General features: G+C 41.4%; 1 protein-coding gene across 2 annotated transcripts in view; it reads right to left on the reverse strand.

The window, feature by feature from the left end:
• Positions 1–25,689, reverse strand: part of DOCK1 (dedicator of cytokinesis 1) — a 278,858-nt gene that overhangs the window by 196,593 nt on the left and 56,576 nt on the right. For both annotated transcript variants that reach the window (XM_064663542.1, XM_064663541.1), the window contains exons 20-25: positions 22,861–22,950; positions 22,315–22,415; positions 20,563–20,697; positions 16,985–17,093; positions 6,901–6,971; positions 5,331–5,437 (exon numbers count right to left, since the gene is read on the reverse strand). In XM_064663542.1, coding sequence (XP_064519612.1) covers positions 5,331–5,437; positions 6,901–6,971; positions 16,985–17,093; positions 20,563–20,697; positions 22,315–22,415; positions 22,861–22,950 — 613 coding nt within the window. The remainder of the gene's footprint in view (positions 1–5,330; positions 5,438–6,900; positions 6,972–16,984; positions 17,094–20,562; positions 20,698–22,314; positions 22,416–22,860; positions 22,951–25,689) is intronic.

The following is a 25,689-nucleotide window of genomic DNA, read 5'->3' on the forward strand; positions in this document are numbered from 1 at the left end:
TTTGCAAACCTGAGAGGTGAATCAATCTTTAGTAACCTAAAAGGCCCCTAATTAGAGGTTTGAGAGTGTTTCATGTCCCTGCTAAGCCCCACTAGTAGAGAGGGCAAAGATTAATTTAATATCTGCAGCATGAAGAAGGCAGAGCTGCAGCTGTGTCACCTCTGAGCTGGACTGTCTGGAGTCAGCCCTGATCAATGGGGAAGGGATTCAGATTGAATTTCTGAGAAAGGGAACACTAATTGATTTGTCACAGTGCTTTGTCTGGAGTTACACAACCCACACAAACAATCAGTTCCCTTGGGTGGACTTGACAAGGCTCCTCAGTTCCCACCTCTGCCTTCCTCAGCATCCACCTGGGAGCACCTGCTGGTTATAAAACAGGGAAATAAAACCAAGTGTCAAGGTGTGCTGGGCCCTTGAGAGAAAGATCCAAGTCTGAGGAGGAGCAGCTGAGGGAGCTGGGGGGGCTCAGCCTGGAGAAAAGAAGGCTCGGGGGGACCTTCTCACTCTTTGCAACTCCCTGACAGGAAGGGGGAGCTGGGGGGGGGTTCAGGCTCTGCTGCCAGGGAACAAGGGACAGGACAAAAAGAAATGGCCTCAAGTTGGGCCATGGGAGGTTCGGGTTGAATATTAGGGAAAATTCCTTCCTGGAAAGGGTTGTCCAATCCTGGCAGAGCTGCCTAGGGCAGGGGTGGAGTGCCCATCTCTGGAGGGATTTAAAAGCCGTGTGGATGTGGCACTTGGGGACATGGTTAGCAGTGAACACGGTGCTGAGGCTGGTTGACAGGTGGACTTGATGATCCTAAAGGTCTTTTCCAAGCTAACCAATTCTATGATTCCATGAAATCTTTTGTAATAACAAACAAACAAAGCCAAAAACCAACAAAATCAACAGCCAGAGGACCCTGCAAGCACCAAATCTGTGAAACCTTTCTGAAGATTACGTGGCACTCAAATTACCAGCGGAACTTTTATTGTAAAGAGAAAACACTGATATAGAGCTTACTATGAAGTAGGGAAAAAGGAATAAATACTGCCAATGGGAAAGCCAGGCCTAAAATCAAAAGGTGATTTCATGATACTCAGCATCTGGGCAGGTAAGGAATAAGGTTGCCCAGAGAAGTTGTGGCTGCCCCATCCCTGGAAGTGTTCAAGGCCAGGTTGGACAGGGCTTGGAACAACCTGGGATAGTGGAAGGGGGTGGAACTGGAGGGTCTTTAAGGTTCCTTCCAACCCAAACAATTCCATGATGCTCTGATTTTTGAACCAATCCATGGAGTGCTATGGAAACAGCCCCTAGGGGGACAGGAGATTTTCAGTGCATCTTTGCTACAGACTGTTCTAGACAACATTGAGTTGATCAACTGTATGTTAATTACTCGGAAGTCCAGAGGAGGAAAGGCAGGTATCAGCCTGCCTGTCACAACCCCCTTCCAGCCCTGATTAATGGGCAATCTTGATAAATGTATAGTCCAGAACATCCTTCTCCTGCTCCCAAGGCAGCTCTGGTGGCAGCTCCCGAGTGTGATGCACAACGATTCCAGACAACAATAATTCCATATCTGTTCCACTGCACAAGTCCAACCCATGGTGATTAATGTCAGGGAAATGGGCAGTGGGAATCAAATATTAATCTTCATAAAAAGGATGCTCAGGAGGAATTATCAACATAGGAGCACCCAAGCAAAGACTTCACTGAAGCAGTGACACAGGAACTGTGCTGAAGGTAAATACATGCAATAAATTTGTGTCAATTGAAAAGCATCTCTTTTGGAGGACACTGACAAATGCATTTCTTTATTTTATGGTTCATTTAGTGGCCAAAGAAATTAAACCAGTGCTCAGTAACTTCATTTCCACTACACAGCATGGAAACAGAGATGTAATTTTGGTCATAATTAAACAATAAGAACTCTTATAAATGCTATCTGCTGCCTACCAATATTTAATAGACTAAATTTCCTCATGGAGAAATCCCTAGATTTTCTTTTTCAGACAACAGCAGCTCCACAGCTCACTTGGTAATCAGCTGGAAGTCATTTGGAAAACAAAGCAGCAGAGAATCCAAACAACTCTATAGGACAAAACAAATCAGACAAATCATTATTTACATAATCCAAAATCTTGATGTTTGCAAGGATAAGACATTTTATTTAACTCCCAACCATGAGCACTTACATGTGCAGAACTGAAAGCATGCATTAGGTTATTATAAAACTGTTCCACACTCATCTATATTGTTATTTTATATGTTATTAATTGTGGTAGGGATAAATATCACCTATTTATACATGTATTTACTTCTATATGGAAACAACTAATTGTTTTATATAACTACTACATATTCATATTTAAGTTTATATATATAGATACATAAATTTTAAAACTGTATTTTACATCTTTTTTTTTTTTTTAAAGATACACAAACCACAGCACCATAGTCCATTCTCATCCAAGGTCCCAAACTCCTCAGATTTCACACTGAATCATCCATCACTCAACATCCTTCCAGTCTGATCCTTTAGCAAACTGCTTCACACACCCACCCCTCTCACCCCCAAATCCTCCAAGCTTCACAAATTCATATATTTTTGGATTTTAATTCCTCCGGAGACACAAATAAGTCCCCTCTGACCTCTCAAAGTACAGAATTCGAGTATTTTTCTCCACCAGAAATACACTGATGAAATTTTCTGAGCATTCACCAGCCCTCCATCAATTCCACAATCCTGTAGAGCACATTGCTTTTAGAAAAGAAAATCTCATTTCTGCAGCAGGATACAGGATTAGTTGACTACTTATACAGAAGTATTCCCTATCAGTTTGAAATTCCTGAATCAATGGGAAGGAGGAGAGGCAGTCAACTGCATTTTAGTCATGAACTCAACCCACAGAGCAAGGGAAAGAAGCAGTTAAATTTAAAAAGCTAAGGGGGTTAATTTATTTCCAAGTGAATTTTAGTGTTTATGAAAGGTGCCCAGCACAACTGGCTCTGCAGACATGAGCTCTGGAGAGAAGGACCATGATGATGAATTGCTACGAGAAGATCAGAGGGTTGGAGCCACTCTGCTGTGAGGAAAGGCTGGGACAGCTGGGGGGGTTCACCTGGAGAAGAGAAGGATCCAGGAAGACCTGAGAGCTCCTTCCAGGGCCTAAAGGGGCTCCAAGAGAGCTGGAAAGGGACTTTGGACAAGGGATGGAGTGACAGGACAAGGGGGAATGGCTTCCCACTGCCAGAGGGCAGGGCTGGATGGGACATTGGGAAGAAATCCTTCCCTGTGAGGGTGGTGAGGCCCTGGCACAGGTTGCCCAGAGAAGCTGTGGCTGCCCCATCCCTGGAAGTGTCCAAGGCCAGGTTGGATGGGGCTTGGAGCAACCTGGGCTAGTGGAAGGTGTCCCTGCCCATGGCAGGGGGTGGAATGAGATGGGCTTTAAGGTCCTTCCAACCCAAACCAGTCTGATTCCATACTGGTGGCAAGAGAAGTTTTTAAGAAAATAATTTGTTTATTGACACACAAAAAAACCTCAATACATCCACGAGAATCATGGAATCCCAGCATGGTTTGGGTTAACAGATGAGCCTGGAATCCTCATCACAACCCAACTGAAGCACATCAGATTTAAGAAGTTTTTAACAGCCAGTGACAGGAAAACCCCTGTCAGGAGCCTCCTGACAAGATCTCATAGCCATTAAATAGCTCTGCTCTGTCAGCAAACCTGGCCTGAGTTCAGATTCATCACCTTCCCGTTAAAACAGATTCATTTAAATCTCTCAGGAGCTCAATAATGTTGGACTGCACCATTCACTGCACCCTCAACAGCTGAGTGTGAGTCAGGTTAAAAACACAAAGCAGCCACACACAACTTCTCCTTCCACCTCAAAATTAAACTGGTTGAATAAGGGAAGTCAGAGATTAGTGTGGTAAAGGCATGATGTGCCTTTCTTAGGAGTGTGTTTTATAGTCATAATTTCTTGGTTTATTTCAGTTATCTCAATTTTCTCCTACCTAAGACAGTAAAGAATGATACCTTTTATTGCTGATTTCTGCCCCAAAAATCACCGCAAGCTAAGAACAGTCAGGAGAAGGCAAAATTACTACACAGAGAGAGAGAGCTGAGAATTGATGAATCAAAGGAATAACACTGATATGCAGATCTGCAAGAGCAAACATTAATGTGGTCTTGGAAACATCAGTGCCATTTTACCCAGGCTCTGAGAGCACCAAACCCATCTTCATTCCTCTGCTTTATTCCTGCACATCCAGCCCCATTTATGGGTTGAATAATTTCAAAAGATCTCAAAAGTGAAGATCAAGTTTGGACCTGCTGTTTCTGCCAAATTTCTATACTCTCAAGCAACAAGTACGTGGTGACACAACTGGCAGACTCTGGTTTTCAGCTTTATTCTTACCTCATCACCACCTGACCTGGTATAAGCCTACTACAAAACTAAACCACCAAGAATATTTCTTTACATTGGAATCAGAAAAGTTTTTAGTATTTTGCATCACATGGTCCCAGCTTTCCTCATCAAAGCATCCCTTCAAATCTCCTTTCTCATTGAACCATTGCCCATTTGCTCCCTCATTAACTCCCCTTAATAGCACACAAACACTTGGTTAGGTATCTGCACTGGGGTAGAAAAAAGAATAAAAGGTTTCACCCTAAATGAGGAAATCTGCAGGACAAGTGCTTGAACTTATCTTTCACTGGCCCACTAATCGAAAAGCAGAAAATAACAAAGCACGGATGGAGAAAATAATAAAACACGGATGAGCAGCACACTCTGAAAGGTTTATGTGTTGTTTTACTTCAGCCAGGGAACAGCTTCAAGGGAGAACATGATGCTTCAGACAGAAAGCACATCAAAAACCTCCATTTCCTCCACAGAACTTCACTGAGCACAAAAGCTGAATTAATAGTTTTGATGAAACCCACGGCAGTTAAAGCTACAACAAAGGCCAAGGACATGGTTATTTAGTGCCCTTTTAAAATAACAAATTCCAAGTTTTTGCTTTCAGTTCTTTTATGATCTGTAACCTGCAGTGTCAATTGGCATTTCCTCATGTTCAGGTTGGATGGGGCTTGGAGCAACTTGCTCCAGTGGAAGGTGTCCCTGCCCATGGCAGGGGGTGGAACTGGATGGGCTTTAAGGTCCTTCCAACCCAAACCATTCTGGTATTCCATGACTTTAACTCCTGTCCTTCTAATGGAACACCCTTAACGTGTTCCAGACCCTGCTGTGATGGCAGGAAGGACAAAGCAGCAGGAGCAGAGGTCTGGGGACACTGAATAAAGCCACAGATTGCTGGTGACAGGGGCCCACTCACCGTGCTGTGTGAAGAGGTCGCTGTGGACAATCTCGATGAGGCAGTAGAGCTTCTGGATGGTCAGTCGGCTCATGGGGACGTTCAGGATGAACTCAGTGAAGAGCTTGCTGCACACACAGGGAAAAGGAAAAACACATTCAACTCTCTCCAAAAATACATAAAAAACATCCAGCAGTAAAGGACAAGATACACAACTTCATACTTTTGAACAAGCAAACTCAGCACTTTTGAGATGTAGAAGAGTTTGACAGGAAAGTCAGAGAAATATGAATTGCCTTCAACACATTTGTTTGGGTTTTGATGCCTTTTCTTCTGCCCCCTCCCTTCTATCTCAGTTTTACACCCTTCTCCCACGTTTCAGATTTCTAACTTTCATTGTCTCTGCTTGCCCTCAATCCTCACATCCATGATTATACACACCAAAAATTAAAAGGGAATAATTCATCTTACTAGCTACCAACAACAAAAATAAATAAGTAAATAAAACCCACACACATTTTAGCATAAAATACCATCACACTCATCAGTTGACATCCCACAGAACATTGAAAAGACTTTTCAGTAATTTTGCATCCCTTCCTAAAATCTTGGGGTTTTTGGTTTTCCTGTTAAGCCTTCACTTCTAATTCAATCTCAATTTAAATCCTCTCAGTATTTAACTGTAATTTGGATTTCTAATAGCACAGAAAAAACTGTAGTTTGGGGTAAAAGAGGCGAAGTCCTGGTGTTTTCATTTGGTCTATTTTCCCAGTACTTTTGCTGTCACAAACCAAAGTTATTGTTTAGTCCAGAAACTCCACAAAAATGTACTTCCCAGGCCCAGAGGAGGCATAAATGGACATGTAACACAGTTGACAGGCAAAGAGAATCTAAATGCCAGGTTCCTCAGGCCACTGAAATGTTAGACTGAGATTATACTTATCTATTTCATTTCTACTTTACCTTTCTTTTCCTCATTTTCACATATCAGACCATAGAAATAAAACCAGACAATATGTAGAAGGGTTTGTGCAATCAAATTAAGCTAAAAAAGGGTTTTATTCAATTCAAATGCCTTGTAATAGCACATGAAAGACAAACTTTTTTTATCTCTTAAAAGTTCTCCTGAAATAAGACTTTTTATTTGGTTTCTCCATTTTTTTAATTAAACATCTTACTATCCTTTTTATTTACTAACAACATTCCTGTGTTTATGAGCTACTGAAACACTGATCCAGCAACAGGATTGACTGAATTATTTATTATTCTATTATTTACATTAAATTTATACTTGAAAAAGTGAAGCTTCATGGTGGCAGCTTAAGAGTTTTGATGGCAGTTGCCTGATTGATAATTCCTGCTATGTCACATTGTACTGCAAAGTTTCTCAGACATTTGTCAAACCTTGATGTCATACTTTAAAAAAAGATTCTTTCTGTAGCCCTATAATTATTTGCAAGGAAAAAAAAATAGGGTATAAAACCAAAGTAATAAAATTTCTCAGATGATTGTATTATAGAGAGAGATATATAAATATATATTAGAAAAATAAAGATCTGTATGAAATTCATATTTAACTAACTCCACTCACCTGAGCTCCTTTGGATCAAACACTAATTTCACATCATTGACAATAGCTGGCAAGTATTTAAGTGCTGCCCCCTAATAAAAACAAAAAACAAAAAAAAGACTGAAATTAATGTCTTTTAAGGGGGTGGAAACTGCAAGAAGAGAATCCACATATGAGTAGGTTGCTTTGGTTTCATTGAACCCTTGTGGTATGGCCTCGAGCATATCTTTGGGGGTAAATCAGCTAAACTGAAAATCAATGAAAATTAAACTCTTAAGTTTAACAGATACAAAAGAAGAGCCATGAAAGGTTTGTAAACTGGGAAAACTGACAAGTTATACCAAAATTAGGGACTTAGAAGCTCCTTCCAACACGTTACAGATACCTTTTGGTTCTCTAATCCCTTTATTCCCATCTCCTGTCTGGCACCTTCCCACCCTCCTCACCAGCCAGGCTGTAGTTGTTTGGGTTTAATTTTCACTCCACTACTTAAAAATTAAGCAAAAAGGCATAATTATCATCTTTCCCTGCAGAAAATGTTTGGTAGCCACTCATGGAACTGCAGCTCTTCCTAATTTCCCCCTTGAACTTGCAGCTGTCCCTCCATTTCACACCACAGAATTTCACAAAGAATTCAGAAGATGCAAAGAGATGTTTAATATTTTAACTCTTCACAGTAATTTTACCTCATTTTGTCTTTCCATGTTTCAGGAACAATTAGTCAGTATTTATTTATTCCTAGAGCAAACATTGCCTTACAAGCACCAAGAGCAAAAATCCAGCAGTTAAAAATTCCTGCCCAGCAAGTTCATGCAAGTATGTCAGAATGCACTTTGGTTAAAGAATAGTTGAATAAACCTCCAGTAATATTCCAGATAAAAATCATTTAGTCTGCACAGTCATTTCAAAGAGAAAAAGTTGGGGGGGGGTTGTTTCTTCATATTTTTAGTGACTTTCCTCAAGTTCTTGTGTGCACTGAGCACCAGACTAAGAAAAAGCCCACAGTAACTCAAATACAAACCACAACAGCCAGACTTATACAATAACATTTGTATTTAGTTGATAAAAATCAAACAGTTTGATTAAAGATGTATTTTTGCCTCAAAAGGGGGAATGATTCATTCCTTACACAGGGGTCAGAGGAGGCCACGAAGATGCTCCAAGGGCTGGAGCCCCTCTGCTCTGGAGCCAGGCTGGGAGAGCTGGGGGGGTTCACCTGCAGAAGAGAAGGATCCAGGGAGACCTGAGAGCCCCTTCCAGGGCCTAAAGGGGCTCCAGGAGAGCTGGGAGGGACTTTGGGCAAGGAAATGGAGGGACAGGACAAGGGGGAATGGCTTCCCACTGCCAGAGGGCAGGGTCAGATGGGATACTGGGAAGGAATTGTTGGCTGTGGGGGTGGTGAGGCCCTGGCACAGGTTGCCCAGAGAAGCTGTGGCTGCCCCCGGATCCCTGGAAGTGTCCAAGGCCAGGTTGGACAGGGCTTGGAGCAACCTGGGCAAGTAGAAGGTGTTCCTGCCCATGGTAGGGATGGACTGGATGGTCTTTAAGGTCCCCTCCAATTCAAATCACTCTTGGATTCTCTGAGATTCTCTGTGACAAGTGATTATACTTTACACCTCAGTCTGGGGACAGACAAATTCTCTGATCAGCAGTTACTACTGGTAGAAGAGTCACGAGGAACAGACTCAAGGAGTGTCGCCTCGTACATAAAAAACCACTTGTCTCGAAATAACATTTTCCTGCCACGACCCCAGTAATTTTAAACCAAATTCTACACTTCTTGAATGCAAGAAGTCAATTGTTTGAGAACTTCAAGCAGCCAGCAAGGCTTGTGACCACTTCTCAAAGAGCAAACCCAACCTGTCGATGGGTTGGGCTTCAAATTTCCAAGCGCTCCCATTCCTCTTCCTAGTCCACAGAAACTGTCAGGCTTGCTGATCAAACATTCCCACGTATGCTTAAAGGACTCCTTCCACGCTCCCAAATCAGGCTCAGAACTGTAATTATGCAAATGGGGCCATTATGTGCAGGCTCATGTGTTGTGATGGATGAGGGCTCTAATGACCAGTTATAAAGCTCACTCAGCGCTGGGGCTTTATTTGCTTATCATTCAAATGCATGTAGCAATAAATGTTTAGTAACACATCCTAAAAGGGAGCTCGCATTTTATAATCCTGAATTAAAATTTCGAGCTTGCAATTTTATAATCATGAATTAAAATTTCACACCGCGCCCGGCAGAGGCGTAAAAATTAACACTTAGATGGATGGTGGGTAAAACGCCATTTGCAACATCCTGTAGTTACAAAAACTAGAAGCAACCTCAGTTCTACTTTCTGGACAAACCAATCAAAGTTTAATTCTTAGCATTTAAAGAAAATTGTGGAAGTTTATTTCCTTATTTCCCACCTAAACTGGCTCGATTATACGACAAGATGATCAGACAACGAGGCTCTGCAGCTCCGTGATTAAACCTTTATCTGTCTAATCCAAAGGGCTCCTAAAAATACCTTTTTGTGGGTATTAAATCATGGAAAGAGCAGCTCTCAATGAAGATTTTACTCTGTTACAGCTGCAGCTGAAATAAGTTTTTTTTATTAGGAGCAGCTCAATGGCAATGCTGGTTATTCCCAGGATACTGGAATGTGGAAATTAGAAATATGAAATTCAGCACATAAAAAAACCCCTGTTCCTGCCTTTTCAAATAGCATCAAGAGAAAGCAAATGAGCATCTGTTTTGTTGTAGTTTGGTTGGGTTTTTTCCTCACTTAAATTAATTGCTTTCCACTCTTGATCAGCACTGGACTGAGGTTCAAATTTCCTCTTTTCTGCAAGAAGCACATGGCAAACTAAGACAAAATCTTCACTTCATAGTTACACAGCGATGCCTGAATTTGAATATTCCAAACAGCATTAGAAAAAAACACAATAACAGAGAATCTTAATTTTTAATCAAACAGGTTTTTGCAGTAATTTCCCTGTGATCACACAGGACGAACACACAAAGCTGGAAACCTCAGTCTCACACACACAGTCAATAATTACACATAGTTTCAAGCTGGGCTGCAATAAAAATTTTACTGCCTGAAGGGGCTTCTCTCTTTGTGGAAAACAAGTGACAAATTATTACCACCCTTATCGAGTTACAAAATCATTAATTTTCACTACTACAAAGCACACAAATAAAGCAGCAAAGGGGAAGGATGAAAAGGAGAGAAAGCAGGACGAGACAGGGCATTGTATGAATAATGGACATGTTTTCCTTGAGTTAAATTTCTTTGTACACTCAGTGTTCTATTGACTGTGGGGGTGTTACTGGAATTTGATTTTTCTTCCCAGGATGTGATTCACGTGGCTCTGCACGACATCAGCAAGGACAGGGCAGCCTGCAGCAAACCCAGAGTGCTCTTCCATCTTGTGTCTCATCCCTGATTTCTCCCTCTCCCAACCACACACTCACAAATTATCCATTAATTTCTCCTTTATGCATGTCATATCTGTGTATGAAGGGAGTTATATCCAGCCAAAGTAGATCCATATGCAAAGAAGCATTAAAAGCAGCTGCCAGCACAGCCCATGGAAGTGCTCAGTCCATGAGTGCAGCGCCTCGAGGATCCCCTCCTCAACTATAAAAAAGCCAATTAAGTGTGCCAAGAAATAAAACTCACCAAGTGAAAATTATAAGGGCCACAAAAGTCAAAGCTTTGCCTTAAACAGAATAAATTAAGCAATAATTGATGGCCACAGTTCCCTGCACAGCCAATCCAGAGGAGGATAATTCCCAGGTTTTAATCATTGCACGGAATAATTGCGACTTGTTCCTTAAATCATCACAACCACCTCTCAAAGTGGAGCAGCCACCCTTTGCAACCTTTAAGATAAATTCATTGATGGGTTTATAATGACTTAAGGGCTAATTGTGTTTTCCCAGACTCCTTCAGAGCTGGCAGTGAAATAATATTTGTGCTGAAGGAACAAACTCAGTGATGGGCTGTTTCTAAACATTAGCTGGGAGAAAAAAACCCTTCAGACATGTTAAGAATTCCAGAATAAATAAGATCAAGATCAAGAGGTTTTATTCCCAGCACTGGCCCCTCTGAACATCAGTGAAGAGTCCACTGCACTGCCCACAGCTCTTGCTGATAGTTCAGTTCCAGCCAGGTTTAATGAGACAAAAATGGGTAAAGAATGGGATCAACCAAGAGGAAAACCAGCACATGGCTCAGACCTAAAAGTTTGAGGAGTTCCTATGACTCAAAATTGATCTATCTTTCTTCTGAAATGATTTTTTTTTGCAATTTTTTTTGAGGGGGGAAAAAAACCAACTCAAAAACCTCCACTTCAACACTTGCAGATATTAACTGTGGAAAATAAGAGTAAGCTTCATTTATTTATTGGAATAGCAAAACTATTTAAAAAAAGAATGACAGAAAACAGTCACAAATGCTTCCTGGCAGTAGCTGTTTAAAAAACCAGCAATAGTAACTTAAGGTTGTCATTAGATTGAACACATTACATCTGCAAAGGATGAAACAATATGTGTTCTAAAAAAAACACACTCCAGGTTTTGTCTGGGGTTTATGTTCCTCTCTTTGTACTCCATAAAAGCCAAAATACTTAATTTAAAACTGTCATTTTCCAAAGTCATTCATTTCCACCAGTAAATGCCTCGTCTCAAAATTAAGCATAACATCTCTGCCAAATGCAGTGTATTCTTAAGAACTCTTTTGTTTGACAAAGCAATAAATTTGTTTTACCAGACTCCATTTGAACATTATTTTAATGTTAATTGTCATCTTTTGTGTTATTCAACACAAAGCACCTGCTCTCTACACATGATGCTCTTTTATTAAACTCAAATCTATTAAAGCCAAATACAGCCCAGTCAGCAGCAGGATGAAACAATATCCAGGGACACCTAAATACTATTTTTGAATAGTATTTAGTATTTTAGTATTTTAGCCCCAGTCCCCACCAGTTATTCCACAAACTGAAACAGTTTTCATCCCAGTTGTTCATTCCCAACCAGCACCTCTGGCACAGAATTCAGTGTAAAACAGCCCAAAGCACGATCACAAGTAAATCTCTTTTAGAAGTGCTTCCCCAAAAAGGTTCTAAAAGAACACAGAAAACTCAGTCCATGATTGTATTTTACTCTTCAACTAATTTTTAAATGATGGTTATTAAGTATCCAACCCACTGGAAAAGCCCTGCAGTCTCTTGTTTTCTTCCCAGGCACCTCAGAAGCTTGTGAGCTCTGTCTTCCTTTAAATACTTTTTTGTGGCTTTAACAATAAATGCTCAATAATAGAATAGGGAAAAGTAGAGTGTGGATACTGAGGAATGTGTTAAAAGTGACAGAAGTTATGCAAAAAAAAAAAAAAAACCACACAAGAGAATTCCCTTTAGTGAAATGATATCACCTTCCAGCCCAGCTCTGCATGGTCACACACAGGATCATTTAACGCCCCCAAAATACACACACCCACTCCATCAAATCATTCCAAGCACAGAGAACTAAAGCAGCTCCCAGCCTGTGTCTTCCCAGTCATCCTGAACAGGCTTAAGCTGAGGAAAAAGTTAAGGAATAATTATCACGCACCAATTAGCAGAAAACAGGAATAAACCCAGGAAGGCTCCTTACATTTGGAACTGTTAAAAATACATCCCAACTGCTGCACATCTCATTTCTGCAAGGAACTCTTAAAATCAAACTGGTGTTTGAAAAACTAAGTGTAATCTCACCTTCCCAAGCTGTAACTGCAGCTCTCTGCCACTCAGCATGCAAGGAAAATTTTACTAAGAGGACAACCAAAACCTCTGTCAGCTCGGATCACTGTGGGAATTTCCCTCTCCACTTTGGAAAATGGAACATCTTAAAAAAAACAGGTGTAAAAGGCAGCCCTGAAATGCCTGTCCCCACTGCAGCCAGCAATGACACACCAAAAAACCCCAATAATTATAATTATTTAACTACAAAACCCAAACTCAGTGTTGTTTTGAACACTGTCATTTATACCATTCCACCTTCTCACATTCAAACCTACAGGACTGATTATTGCTGCCCTTATAGCCTGGGAGGAAAGTGGGGTTTAGTCATTCTTGCACCTCAACATTCTAATTTCAGCATTTTTGAGTCTATAAGACGTAAAAGAAGTAAGAGGCATAAATGGTAGTAAAGTGCCAGAAGAATTTTCAAATCACGTTCCAAAAATACATGGAATTTTGCCTATTTATTATAAAAATACATAGCTGAAATAGTACCACTGAAATTTAAAATAACCCTTTAACAATGTTTATATATATATATATATACACACACATGTGCCCCTATAAAATCTCTCCTAAGGATTTTTGAACATCCATAATCCTAAAACATTTACAAATTCCCAGTCTCTGTTTTGTGCTTTACAACCTTAAATCCTTGTACAATTCAGAGACTTTTCTTTTTAGGAAAACTTTTATTTTGAAGCCTTGAAAAATTCAAATTAAAAAAAGAAGAGGCAATTTAAATGCAAAACATTAAGTGACTCAAGACCTGAGCTACAGTCAGGAACAACTCAGCTTCCACAAGGACATAAATATTTGAATAGATAAAAAGGAATTCTTGCTAAGAACCCACGACTGCAGTCAGTCATTTAGTGTCAGCTTGAAGGCTACTCTCCTACAGACAGCAAAAAAATCCAGTATATCCACCCAAAGAGAAAAGCTGTGAACATCTCAAGGAAACTTTCCCATCCTAGCTCTGCTTCTTGTTGATAAACTATGGAGACAGATACCACTTTTTGTAAGGAGAAACAGAAACACTGAAATGTGTGAATCAAGCATCTGTCTCTTTTAATGTGAAGCACCTTAATTTTCTGTGTAGGTCTTTGCAACTTCTTATCTCCCCAAACAGACTTATTTTGTGTATAATATTTAACTTCCTCAATATATATAAAAAAATCGGTGGAAAAAAGCCTAAAACTGCTACAGCTGGATCTGCTGAACTTCCTGCACAACACAGGCACTGGGAATTATCTGCTTATCTTCAGTAGCTTTCTATAAAACTTCAGCAGAGTATCCCACAACTCCAGAATGGTTTGGGTTGGAAGAGACCTTAAAGATCATCTCCTTCCACCCCCTGCCCTGGGCAGGGACACCTTCCACCAGCCCAGGTTGCTCCAAGCCCTGTCCAACCTGGCTTTCGACACTTCCAGGGATCCAGGGGCAGCCACAGCTTCTCTGAGCAACCTGTGCCAGGGCATCACCATCCTCACAGCCAACAATTCCTTCCCAATATCCCATCTAACCCTGCCCTCTGGCAGTGGGAACTCATTCCCCCTTGTCTTGTCCCTCCATCCCTTGTCCCAAGTCCCTCTGCAGCTCTCCTGGAGCCCCTTTAGGCCCTGGAAGGGGCTCTCAGGTCTCCCTGGATCCTTCTCTTCTGCAGGTGAACCCCCCCAGCTCTCCCAGCCTGGCTCCAGAGCAGAGTGGCTCCAGCTCTTGGAACACCTCCACAGCCCTCAGAAACATTCCCTGTGCCACACTGATGGTTTGCACCGCCCAGCACTTGGTCTCCAGCAGCAGCCATGGAGATGCCATCTGCAGTCAGTGTGTCCATTCCCCTCCTTTACAGGCTGCACCTCCACCCATCCTTTCAGAACATCCAGGACCTGTGCTCTGTCCATCTGCTGCCCCCACAACCCCTTGTAACAACAAGCTTCAGAAAAGATCAAAAGTTCTTTTGCTTACTTAAAACTGCACACTAAATCCCACAGTACAGGAAATTAGTGTTTCATCTGCCAGGAAGGTGCACCATTCCCAATCCTGGTCCTCTGCATCCCTTTAGCTACTTCCTGAGGTATGGACACCAGAACAGCACCTGGCATGCAGTAAGAGGATGCACCAAGGCTGACAACAAGGTGACAGCCCTGCCATCTCCTCCTCATCCCTCTGGCTCACACCCAACACCCTGCTGCTTTCCCTGCCACTGCACATGGATCTGATGCCTCTGGAGAGCCACCATGGATGACTCCGAGGTGTCCTGCCCAAACTCCAACTGCCAGCTCCAAGCAGAGCATCATACAGGGATTTATTTCCTCTTCCTGACATGTGTCTGCCCTCCAGCTCTCACTGGAGCCCCCTCAGTCCTGGGAGGTCCATCCTGAGGTACCCACTAAAGTCATAACAGAGATGCTGAGTGAAGTCTCTAATGTCATGTCCACTTCACATGGCTACTGACACCCTCCCAGCACTCCAGCAGCTTGGTCAGGCAGGACTCACAGAATCCAGACTCACTATCTCTCAAAAAAAATCCCACATTTATCCACCTTTTCAATAGTTTTGTTCTCTGTAACAGAACCACACGTTTCTCATTACTGCACAAACTGAAGTCCTTCAGTGGATACCTGAACATAATAAAAGCAATTTCACAAGCTGCAAAAAGCCAATACCAACAATTATGTGTTCTAAGAGCAAAGTAATTAGAGTCCAAAGGAGATGAAAGCAATGAATACTGAATAAAAGGTTGTCAAGGCTTCTGAAAGGCATCCTCAAGTACACTTCAACTCCACACTGGCTCCTCTGTCAGTGCTTCAGGAGATGTGCTCTACCCAAGTTTGCAGAGTCCTGAACATGAACCAACACACTGCAGTGTGATCTCTCCAGCCTTTGCCAGGAAGTTTTTCTTCCTGCATTTCAGGTGAACACAACCAAATCCATTTTTTAGGGTATTTTTTTTCCCCCAAGGTATAAATTGTTACAAAAGAAAAAAGCCCATGTGCATCTCCCTTCCTGAAGCAGGCCTTGCAAACAGGCCTCAGAATAATAAATATTACATTCCATTCTCATAATCTGAAAACATCCTATTTGCAAAACCCCCGACAGCACACTCTGACCCGCTGCCTCCAACTTCCCAACTTCCATTCAGGACTAATGCTTTGTCAAGGAAATGAAAATACAGCTTTGTGGAAACATAAAATATCCCTGTTTTATTATCAGATGATACAGTCTCAGCCTCTCTGCCTAAAACATTCCAACTCAGCTGCTTTATCCCCACTATCTCTCTTTGCTGTGTGCTCAGCATGGCATTACAAGCCCCAGCCCTGCGTGTGCTCAGCTACAAAGGACTGGGGTCTTTGACTCAGGAGTTTTCCTGCTCTACTTCTCCCAGTTCCCTTCAGGAGGAACCTCTTGCACCGGCACAGCACTTTCCCACTGTCTCTCTCTGCAACCCCTGCACACCTGAGCAGGAGGAATCAAACTATCCCCAAATTCTCCCCCAATTCTTAGTCCCTTTCTGATCATCTTTCAAGTGATTCAGCAGGGTTGGGTCAAGAGTTTAATCTTTTTATAAATTCTACTTGGAACCACGTGGAGAAGTTCAAGGTGTAGCTCATCAAACACACGTTTATGACACTCCCTGTACTTTTCCATGATGAAAAAGATCCACTAACTTTTGTATCCAGCCTCCTCTGGATACAAAGATCTAGGAGTCCTACAATTCAGTGATTCTGCTCTTTGATATCAACATCCATCTGAGGTCAGAGAGCACATTCCCAATTCCACGAGCCAGTCAATGTTACTGAAAGTAGATGCTGTTTTAAAGGGACACCAGAAGAGGGATGAGGGGTGAGGGTGAGGTTTGCAGTCTGACTCACTACTGCTTAAATGTTCCATTTAAAATATTTACTAGGGCTTAAGATACTAAACTGCAGTTCTGGAACAGCCTAAGACATAAATAAGTGCATAGGAGGATCTATGTTGTCATCAGCATCTTAAAGATAATGTTTTAAAAATAACTTGTACATTAAGGTAAATTAAATGTCATTTAACCCTTAACTAAGTTCTCTTTTAAAAAGAAAAGTATTTGCAGCAATGAAAGGTTGGACTCAATGATCCTAGAAGTCTTCTCCAGCCTAAATGGTTCTAGGATTCTATAAACTTACTTGGAAGTACCTTACTTATATAGTCCCAAACCTTCATTAGAACCAGCACCAAGAATTAACCATGTTTGAGGTAAAACCAGCTTTTGGGCAACCACACAAGCATCTACTTCATCAACTGCCTAACTGTGGTTTAGGATGCAAAAGTAAAGCCAAGATGGAGCTGTGGGAAGTACAAACCTTCACTATGACAGTCTGATCAGAGTTACTGCTCATCATCTCATTGATGGACTTGAAGAGCTGCAGCAGAGACTCCCTGAATGCTTCTTCTCCTTTGTTCTCATAAAGTCTGAAAAAGAATTACATTTCATAAGCACAACCCAACCACAATGGAAACCCACTTTTTAAAAACTCTATTCAAGTGACAGATGACCATTTGTTGTGTCACATTTTTTCAAGAATTTCTACAAGTTTCTTCACTGAAGCAAAAAATATTTTCTTTCACGAGACAAGACAGACTGACCAGGCTGGGCCAGGCAGGAGCAACAGATTTTTATTTTAAAGCTTCCTATGGTAAAATGCCACATCCAGGATTGTTGTTTCAGCCTTCAAGTCCTGGTGAATCCCTCAGCAGTGACCCAATTCCAGGAGCCCACACAGCAGTGGGAGAGCGTCTCTCCACCCTGCAGATGTCTGGGGGAACCACTGCCAAGCAGCTCTCCCATGATGAAGCCACAAAGCATCCAGACAACTTGCCAGCAAGCATTAAAATCTACCAGTAGCCTAAGGTGAGTGACCTTAAACTCTGTGAAAGAAAGAAAAAGCCCATCAACTCACTATTTGCTAAAAAAACACCCTTTTGTTTCCTGTGGGAAGGAAGCACTGAAGTTGAGTTGTGTTCCACCACTAATTTCAGGCTCAGTTTCCCAAACAGTCAGTACAGCTGCCACAGAAGAATGACTAATCCACAGCTCAAACTCACAAGGCAGGTCCCTGTGCCTTCAGGCATGAATCTTCACAGCTCATCTGCCCACAGAGACCCCCCTCTCTCTTTTTGTCAGATGCTTTCAGGGGGATAAAAACTGCCCAGAGATCACTGAGTAACACCAAAGACACAAAAGGTACAGCCAAGCTGAAGACCTTGGTCCACTGGTTTGATACAGCACAGGAATGAGTGTTCCTGAAACTCTCAGAGTATTTTAAATGCAGATTTATCTCTGCTTCAGGTATAGGATGAGATAATTCTCAGTGGAAAGCAAGGGGGAGAAGACCACAAGCTCAACATAAATATTTTAAAACTTGTTCTCCTCCTGTGGCACTGTGTATGACTCACCTGTGTCAGGGTTACACAGACTTATCATGACCAAAATAAAAAGGCATCTGGCATCCAGATTAAATCTAAGCAGGGGTGTTTATAAACATCAGATAGAATTTCAGTGCCAGGTTGGATGGGACTTGGAGCAACCTGGGCTAGTGGAAGATGTCCTTGCTCATGGCAGAGGGTGAAAGTGGATGGGCTTTAAGGCCCCTTCCAGCCCAAAGCATTCCATGATTCTATGACTCCTTCCCCAGCTAAAACCCCCTATTTACCCAGTCAGCTCTGGTTGTTTCCAAGAGTTTCATGCAACAACAACTGGGCTTCCAAAGCCATCCTTGGTTCTATTAGCTCTGTCCCTGAACCCCCTCAAACCCTTTACACCAAGACCCATTAGAGCAGCTCCCAGCAAAAGTTCAATTCCCCTCTACTTTCCTCCATTTTATTCTGGAATTAAACCCACCAGGAAGGTCTTGATTGTGGGTCTGCAGCTCCCAAAGAGCACCACACCCAGGGTTTTCTAGGTACAATCATTGTACTATTTCTTCATGTTTCAAGATCACTGAATCTCAGAACGGTTTGGGTTGGAAGGGACCTTAAAGCCCACCCAGTCCCACCCCCTGCCATGGGCAGGGACACCTTCCACTAGCCCAGGTTGCTCCAAGCTCCATCCAACCTGGCCTTGGACACTTCCAGGGATGGGGCAGACACAGCTTCTCTGGGCAACCTGTGCCAAGGCCTCCCCACCCTCACAGGGAAGAATTTCTTCCCAATACCCACTCTAAAGCTACATCACGATGGATCACAAATTACAGCAGGAAAAGGGCTTTTCTAAGGATAAACCCAGAGTTCAGAATGTTCTTGCTGCTTTACACTCAAACTAATGTGGATCATTTTTAATGCCGTGATCAGAAACCTTTGGGAGCCCCAGATATTAAAAAAGGCTATTTAACCAGGACCCAGAGGAAACGAATGCTACAGAAAAAAAAAAACCAACAACACAAAATGGTGTTATTTTGCACTGCAAACTCCTATTCTCCCCTTTTAGGCTAAAACTGGGGGTTATGCAGGACAAATAACTTGTTAACTCCTAATTTCAATAATGGATTTCACTGTCCCCCTGAACAGATTAGAGAGGTGAAACTAATACCAGTACAAAGCGTAACTAAACTTGACAGTCCAATAAATCAAAGTGCTTCAGACAAAAAGCTTTGCCTTCCAAAAAGGAAGTTGTAATAAAAATAAACAAGGTATTCACAAATGTGTTTCTGCTGTCAGTTAATAAGAGGTATTTATTTAATATACTTGTAATGCACAAAAACTCTGCAGCTCTGAGAGAACCAGGATTACACCAAGTTGGCCCTTCTAAGCACTGCCTTCAAAATTTTAAGACTGTTGTAAATACACCGTAACCACTGGGATCATTACTGAGGAAATCAAATAAAGATATTTCTAAAGGTCACTTTATAAACCTTGCCTTTATAAACCCTGATATACTGAACAAATAGATGTGCCACCAGCCTTTAACTAGATGAACAAGGCTTCTGTGTGTTTATCCAGAACTGAAACTTGCCTGCAATTCCACTGCTAAAACGCTCCATATATTCAGTCCACCACCATATTCCTCAAGTTAAAAATATGTTATATTTTTTAATAAAAGACTCAGCCTGCTCATTGTGATTTCTCAGCAGAAGCCCAGCAATATTTCAGCCCACTGCCACACTCCTGCATTACAATCACTCCAAATCACACACCCCAGGCAGGACTTTAATCCTACAGCAGAACAAATCATGGTGTCGTTCAGCATTCAGTAATTTTGCTGATTAATCCCTTGGCATTGAGAGCTGAGTCTTCCCAACACTAAAGAGCTGTGAATTAGTGCTTCACACAAGGAAATCCCACGGCCAGTTCCAGAGGGTCATATTGTCTGTAAATCTAATCTGCAGCAAGAGGTAATTATTTTTTTTTTTCTGTTCTAAAGTGATTTGTGGGACCTGCAACAGTGTAAGTGACATCCAGTATTTTATGAATCTCACAGCAGGACTCCTCCAGAAATAAATTACAGTGTCTAAATCAGAGGAAGGTTGGTGGAGATGGTAACGCAAGAGCTCTCCATAAATCCCCTGTAATAAGGTTGTTACCATGGCTAACAAGTAGTAAAATGACTCAATCTGAGGCTGAATATATCATCAGCTTGGTTTATAACTTCTTTAACATTTGTGTATAAAACACAATACAGTAACAGAACTTTTCCTCAAATAATGACAAGCTCTGTTCATTCAGAGACGTAAACTATCATGATTTTACCAGTTCACTGCTACTTGAAATACACACCTGTGTGAAGGAAACCTGCCTGGCTCACAGGGACAAACCTCCTGAAATGAGTCATCACAACTTCAGATATTTCTGAGCAACTTGAACTGTGGCAATTATGAAATTTGGCCACTTTCTGAGCAATATTAGCAGCGGCATTACAGGAGGTTTTAGCATCTGCTTTACTTACTGATTGAACAATATCCTGGAGCGGACGATGAACTTGAAGATGTATTCCAAGGCTTTCATGGCTTTGAAGAGCTGATCAGTGATCCCACTCTTCTCAGCATTGTCCACATATGTTCTTAAAACCTTGGTCAGTTTGCTGTTTAAATACAAAACCACATTCCAGTTACAAGTATGTTCACAGAAAAGAGTTTGGATTTTTAAAGCTTTCAAGAAAAATTATGTGCCCACAAAGTTACAGAATTAATTATGCAGCTAATAAACTCATTATGTTCTTCTTTCTGCTGCAACCTATTCTTGAAAAAAAATAAAATCAGAGCATGACACCATTCAACATACAAGAAATACAACATCTGACTTATTTTCTGCTGGATATTTAGGGATATTCAGATTTAGGCTGTTATGCAGATGCATTTACTAATAATAAATACATAATGTTTGGAAATAAATTTTACATATATTAATAGTCAAAATAATATTTATAAATACATAAAACTAATGATCAAAATAATAACAATAATTAATTGAAGTACAAACACATTGTTAGCATTAACACACAAAATATGAGTTTCTTCATTCAACAAAGGCTTTCCCTTCATAAAGCTTTCCCATGGATTTTGGGCTGGAATTTGTGAAATTTATGTCTCAAAAATGTATATAACCAGTTGGAAATTCTCTTCTTCCCCATTTTGAAGCCTATCAAACTCGAAAAGTGAAACAATTTTCAAAATAATCCCATTTCAACTACCTCCCTTCCAATGAATATAAATCAGGATTTTAATGGAACTACCAGCAATTCCATTTTAAATCATCCCAGCTCCACTGCATGATCCAACATCCTCAGGAAAAGGAAACAAGTACAACATTATACTCCCCTAACAGAAAACAACAGAGCAGACAGAAATCTGGATATCTGAGGATTTGCTGAAATAGGAGAAAACTGCCCAGGAATTTCAAGTATTCACTTTGATATTGTCAGTGCAGCCTCTCTTACTTCAGCAAACTTGGGCAGGAGTTTAAGGTTGGACTTGATCTTGGAGCTCTTTTCCCAACCTGGGTGATTCTATGTGTGTTGGGGTGTCCTGTGCAGGGCCAGGGGTTGGACTGGATGATCCTTGTGGGTCCCTTTCAACTCAGGATATTCTGTGATTCCATGACTCTCTTATTCTCCACAATTTTAAATCAATATTTTCAAACATTTTCTGGTCACTTAATAGACACTTTACAACAAAGTGCATCCCAGGCTTCCTGGTTTGGATTTGCTTTCCCATCACCACTGCAAAGATACCCACACTAACAGTCTAAAGCAGCAGCAAAGACCCCAATTGTCAAAAAACGCTTAAGACCACAAAAATAATGGACCTTTGCTTTTTTGTTCTCCACTGCTTCCTCCCCAAACTGGCAGCAATGTGGATAATCCAGGGTAGAATGTCAATTTAATGCACCAAACCACCTCTATTTGAAGCATCTTAAATGGACATGATCTCCTTCTCAAGTGTGAGTGAGAATTGCTCGTATTTTCCTTACAAAAACATTCCCTTCATCATTACAACACAATCAAGACTTCAGCCTTGCAGATGACTCCAAGTTTTAGCAACATTATTGCAAGAAACACATCCAATCTCCTTCAAGAACCTCCCACCCTCCCAAGCTCTATGGGCACATTCCTAACTAACCTACACAAACAAGTAACTAAATGACATTATCTGGGAAAATCATCCAAGCCACGTTGGGAAAACTGGATTTTCCAGCTTACGTGTAGGCCAACGTAGCACTGAAATGCTTCTTAATGTAGGTTTCCAAGACAGGATTAAAATGTTGAAATTTTCTGTCAGCAATCAGTCCAATGATAAATACCTGAAAATACAGCACAATTATTGGGTTATTCTAAGAAAAAAGTCATCTTGCATTTTGTCCAGTCACCTTTCTTTTCAGAGAAGACACATTACAGACACTAAAAACACAGCCTCTGGCTCCTGATCATCCTCCTAATATATAAATATTCTTCTTCCCTATGAAAACTCCTTGCTTATAACTAAGTTTTCTGTTCTAAGCACAGATTTTCTGTTTCTGTCCTGAATTCTGCTGTTCACCCACTAGAACAACCGGATTTGACTGCTTCCTTATTTTCTGGGGGGATAAAGTCCAACTGAACCTTCAAATATAACATTTGAATTAAATAATAATTAACAACTAAGATCTTTTTAATTAGCAAACTTTATTCCATCATTTACACCGTGTTTGTTGCATTTATTCACCATTTCAGTACCTACATTTCAGTCCATCCCCAAGGCAAACTTACCAAAGCATCAAACACTAAAGTGTCAAAGGTGTCGCTCTCTGAATTCTCCATCATGATGTTAAAAAGTGCATCCAATGTATCTTGAAGAAACTACAAATAAATACACAGTTCATCAGATTTTAAAAGACAAATTATAATTCGGATTTTGCAAAAGCTTCTACAGCTATATTTGCTTTCATTTGTACTTTTTGCAAAGATTAAAAGTTAGCAAAAAAAAAAGAAAGCTTCACATTTTTTCTTTTCAGCAAATTATTTTTTTAGTGAAGTTGATTATCTATACATACATCATCACTCAGAGAAAAAAAAAAAAGTCAGAAATCACACTTGGTACAGCTGAACAAGGAGTTTAATTTATTATAGTGAATCAACAAAATGTATTTCCAAACTCCAGATCCAGCACAGAGTCACCAGGATCATGCATTGCTGAAAATGTCATATTTCAGAGCACAAACCAGACAAGCAACTGAGTCTCATGCCAATAAATCCAGTAATCCTCAGCAACTTCGGAGCTGAGCAAGGGAAGGTTCACAGCACATCCCTTCTCAGGGCTGCACCCACTCAGAGCCACAATTCCCAACGGGATCACACATGCAGGCATGGGAAGCAGAGCACACAACCTGCTGCCCCAGCCCCAAACCTACAGAGGAATGTCTTCACCACCCCCTGGGCTGGGCACCCTCATCTGTGCAACACGAAAGGAAAAGCAGATTAGTGGTGGGGGCTCCAGGCAAGCAGAGGGAGAAAAGCTGTTTTACACCTGTGTAATTCCAGGATTTCTTCCCAGTGACAGCCAGTGATCCACACACAGCCCAGAGATACTCATCAGGGTTATCAGCACAGGGCTCTGTGTCTGAACAGTTTGTTCCTCCAGCTGACACAAAAAGGTTCCTGAGGCACAGTAAGGATGGATCACAGCCTCAGTTCAGGTTAGCTGTGGTTGAGAAAGGAGGATTGTTCTGGGCTCCAGTGAATCATAGAATAACAGAATAGTTTGGGTTGGAAAGGACCTTAAAGATCATCTTGTTCTACTATCCCTGCCACGGGCAGGGACACCTTCCACCAGCCCGGGTTGCTCCAAGCCCCATCCAACCTGGCCTTGGACACTTCCAGGGAGGGGGCAGACACAGCTTCTCTGGGCAACCTGGGTCAGGGCCTCACCACCCCTACAGCAAAGTAAAATGAAGCAAAAATAGTTTCTGCCTTGTAGACGAGACAAGGTGCAGCTGGGGAAGAACATCTCAACCAGCAGAAGCAAACTGATTCCTGAGATTGCAGCTACAAAGAGAGATTATACCCTGTGGGAGAGATGGAAAATCAGCCTGACTCTCAGATTCCTCCTTTAAAAATGGGTCTTCTGGATCAAACATGATTCACCTGATCTACTAAATCTACAATTAAACTTCAGGATTTAACCTCAATATAGCAACTGAATGCCAAACTCAAATCAAGTGAATACAGAGCCACAATTCATGCTACTAATATTTGAGGATGAAAAACCAGAAAAAGCAAAATTCTGGCAGCTCATTTTAGACTTCAGTCCTGGGGGAGATCCAGGTCATAATTTCACTACAGGATTTGGGGGCAAAAAGCCCCCAGTTGCTTTCTCACGGTCCCGTTTGCTCCATTGAAGAAGACGTGCAATTAAAGCATGTTAAAGGTTGGACTCCATGGTCTGAATGTTGAACTCAGTGATCTTAGGAGGTCTTTTCCAACCTAAATGATTCTGCAATTCTAAATGACTCTGTGATTTAACCAGCTGGCAGGAGGGAAAGAGTAAAGCACAGTTCTGAGCCTTGACAGAAGTTCCTCTTTGGTTTGAAGAGAAGTTGTACTCTCAGGTCCCACACACGGAGCCCCCTTGAATCCAAAGGATGGTTGGAAGGCCTTGTCATGACTGATCAAGTCTCCATTTCACATTTAGGTATCAAATACTGACTTTCATTAGCAGAGTTCAAGTTTTAAATCTGTTCCCAAGGACTTGATGTAACAGCAAGAAGGGCACAGAGCAGATGCCTGTGCTGTGTGAAGTGGCAGGACAACATTTCTCAGGTAGCATGAATAATTTCTAGACTATTAGTTTACATTCTCATATTCTAAAAACTCTCTGCACAAATGGAGCTGAAACCTCTGGGAAAGGGAGATAACATTGACTGTATCCACAGTGTATGGAAGCTGTAAATCACAGAGTGAGTATCTTGGCTGATCTCTACTTAGCAATAAATGAACACCAGTAGGCAAAGGCCTTTTACTGGGAGTTTTAAGAAATAGCCTAACAGAAAATATGAATATGTTTTATCACATCAATACTTCAATATACATAGACTGCACCATGTATTTAAAAACCTGAAGGACAAAAAAAGCTGGAAGAATAGAAAGCAACAGTTACAAACTACATATTGCAACAGAGCAGGCTACACAAAGATCCTGTGACAGATGGATAATGTAAACAGAGGTCTTCCAAAAAAAGAAAAAAAAAGGCATAAAAATGGTGATGGGAGCAACATTAAACACTCCCTCTTCTGTCCTATGCATGAATCCAGTTCTGCTCAGATCCCTGTGCAACAGAGAGAAGGGAATATCAGCCCATGAGTCCTGAGCACGTGCCAGCTGGAGAACCTCCTGATACTGTTTTCACTTAAACTCACTTGCGATGCATCCTGATGAAATCCCCGACCCCCATCCCACAGTAACCTGCCACACCCCCTCAGGGGGCACATTTGGAGAAGAGGGAAAATCACAGATGACAGAGCCATGACAGTGCTTGGCAGGAGCCAGAACCAGTGTCAAGTGTGTTCCTGTCAAATGATCCACAGCAGGTAGAACCTTCCT

Source organism: Pseudopipra pipra, chromosome 8 (genome assembly GCF_036250125.1).
Source record: "Pseudopipra pipra isolate bDixPip1 chromosome 8, bDixPip1.hap1, whole genome shotgun sequence".
In the NCBI taxonomy this organism is placed as follows: Eukaryota; Metazoa; Chordata; class Aves; order Passeriformes; family Pipridae; genus Pseudopipra; species Pseudopipra pipra.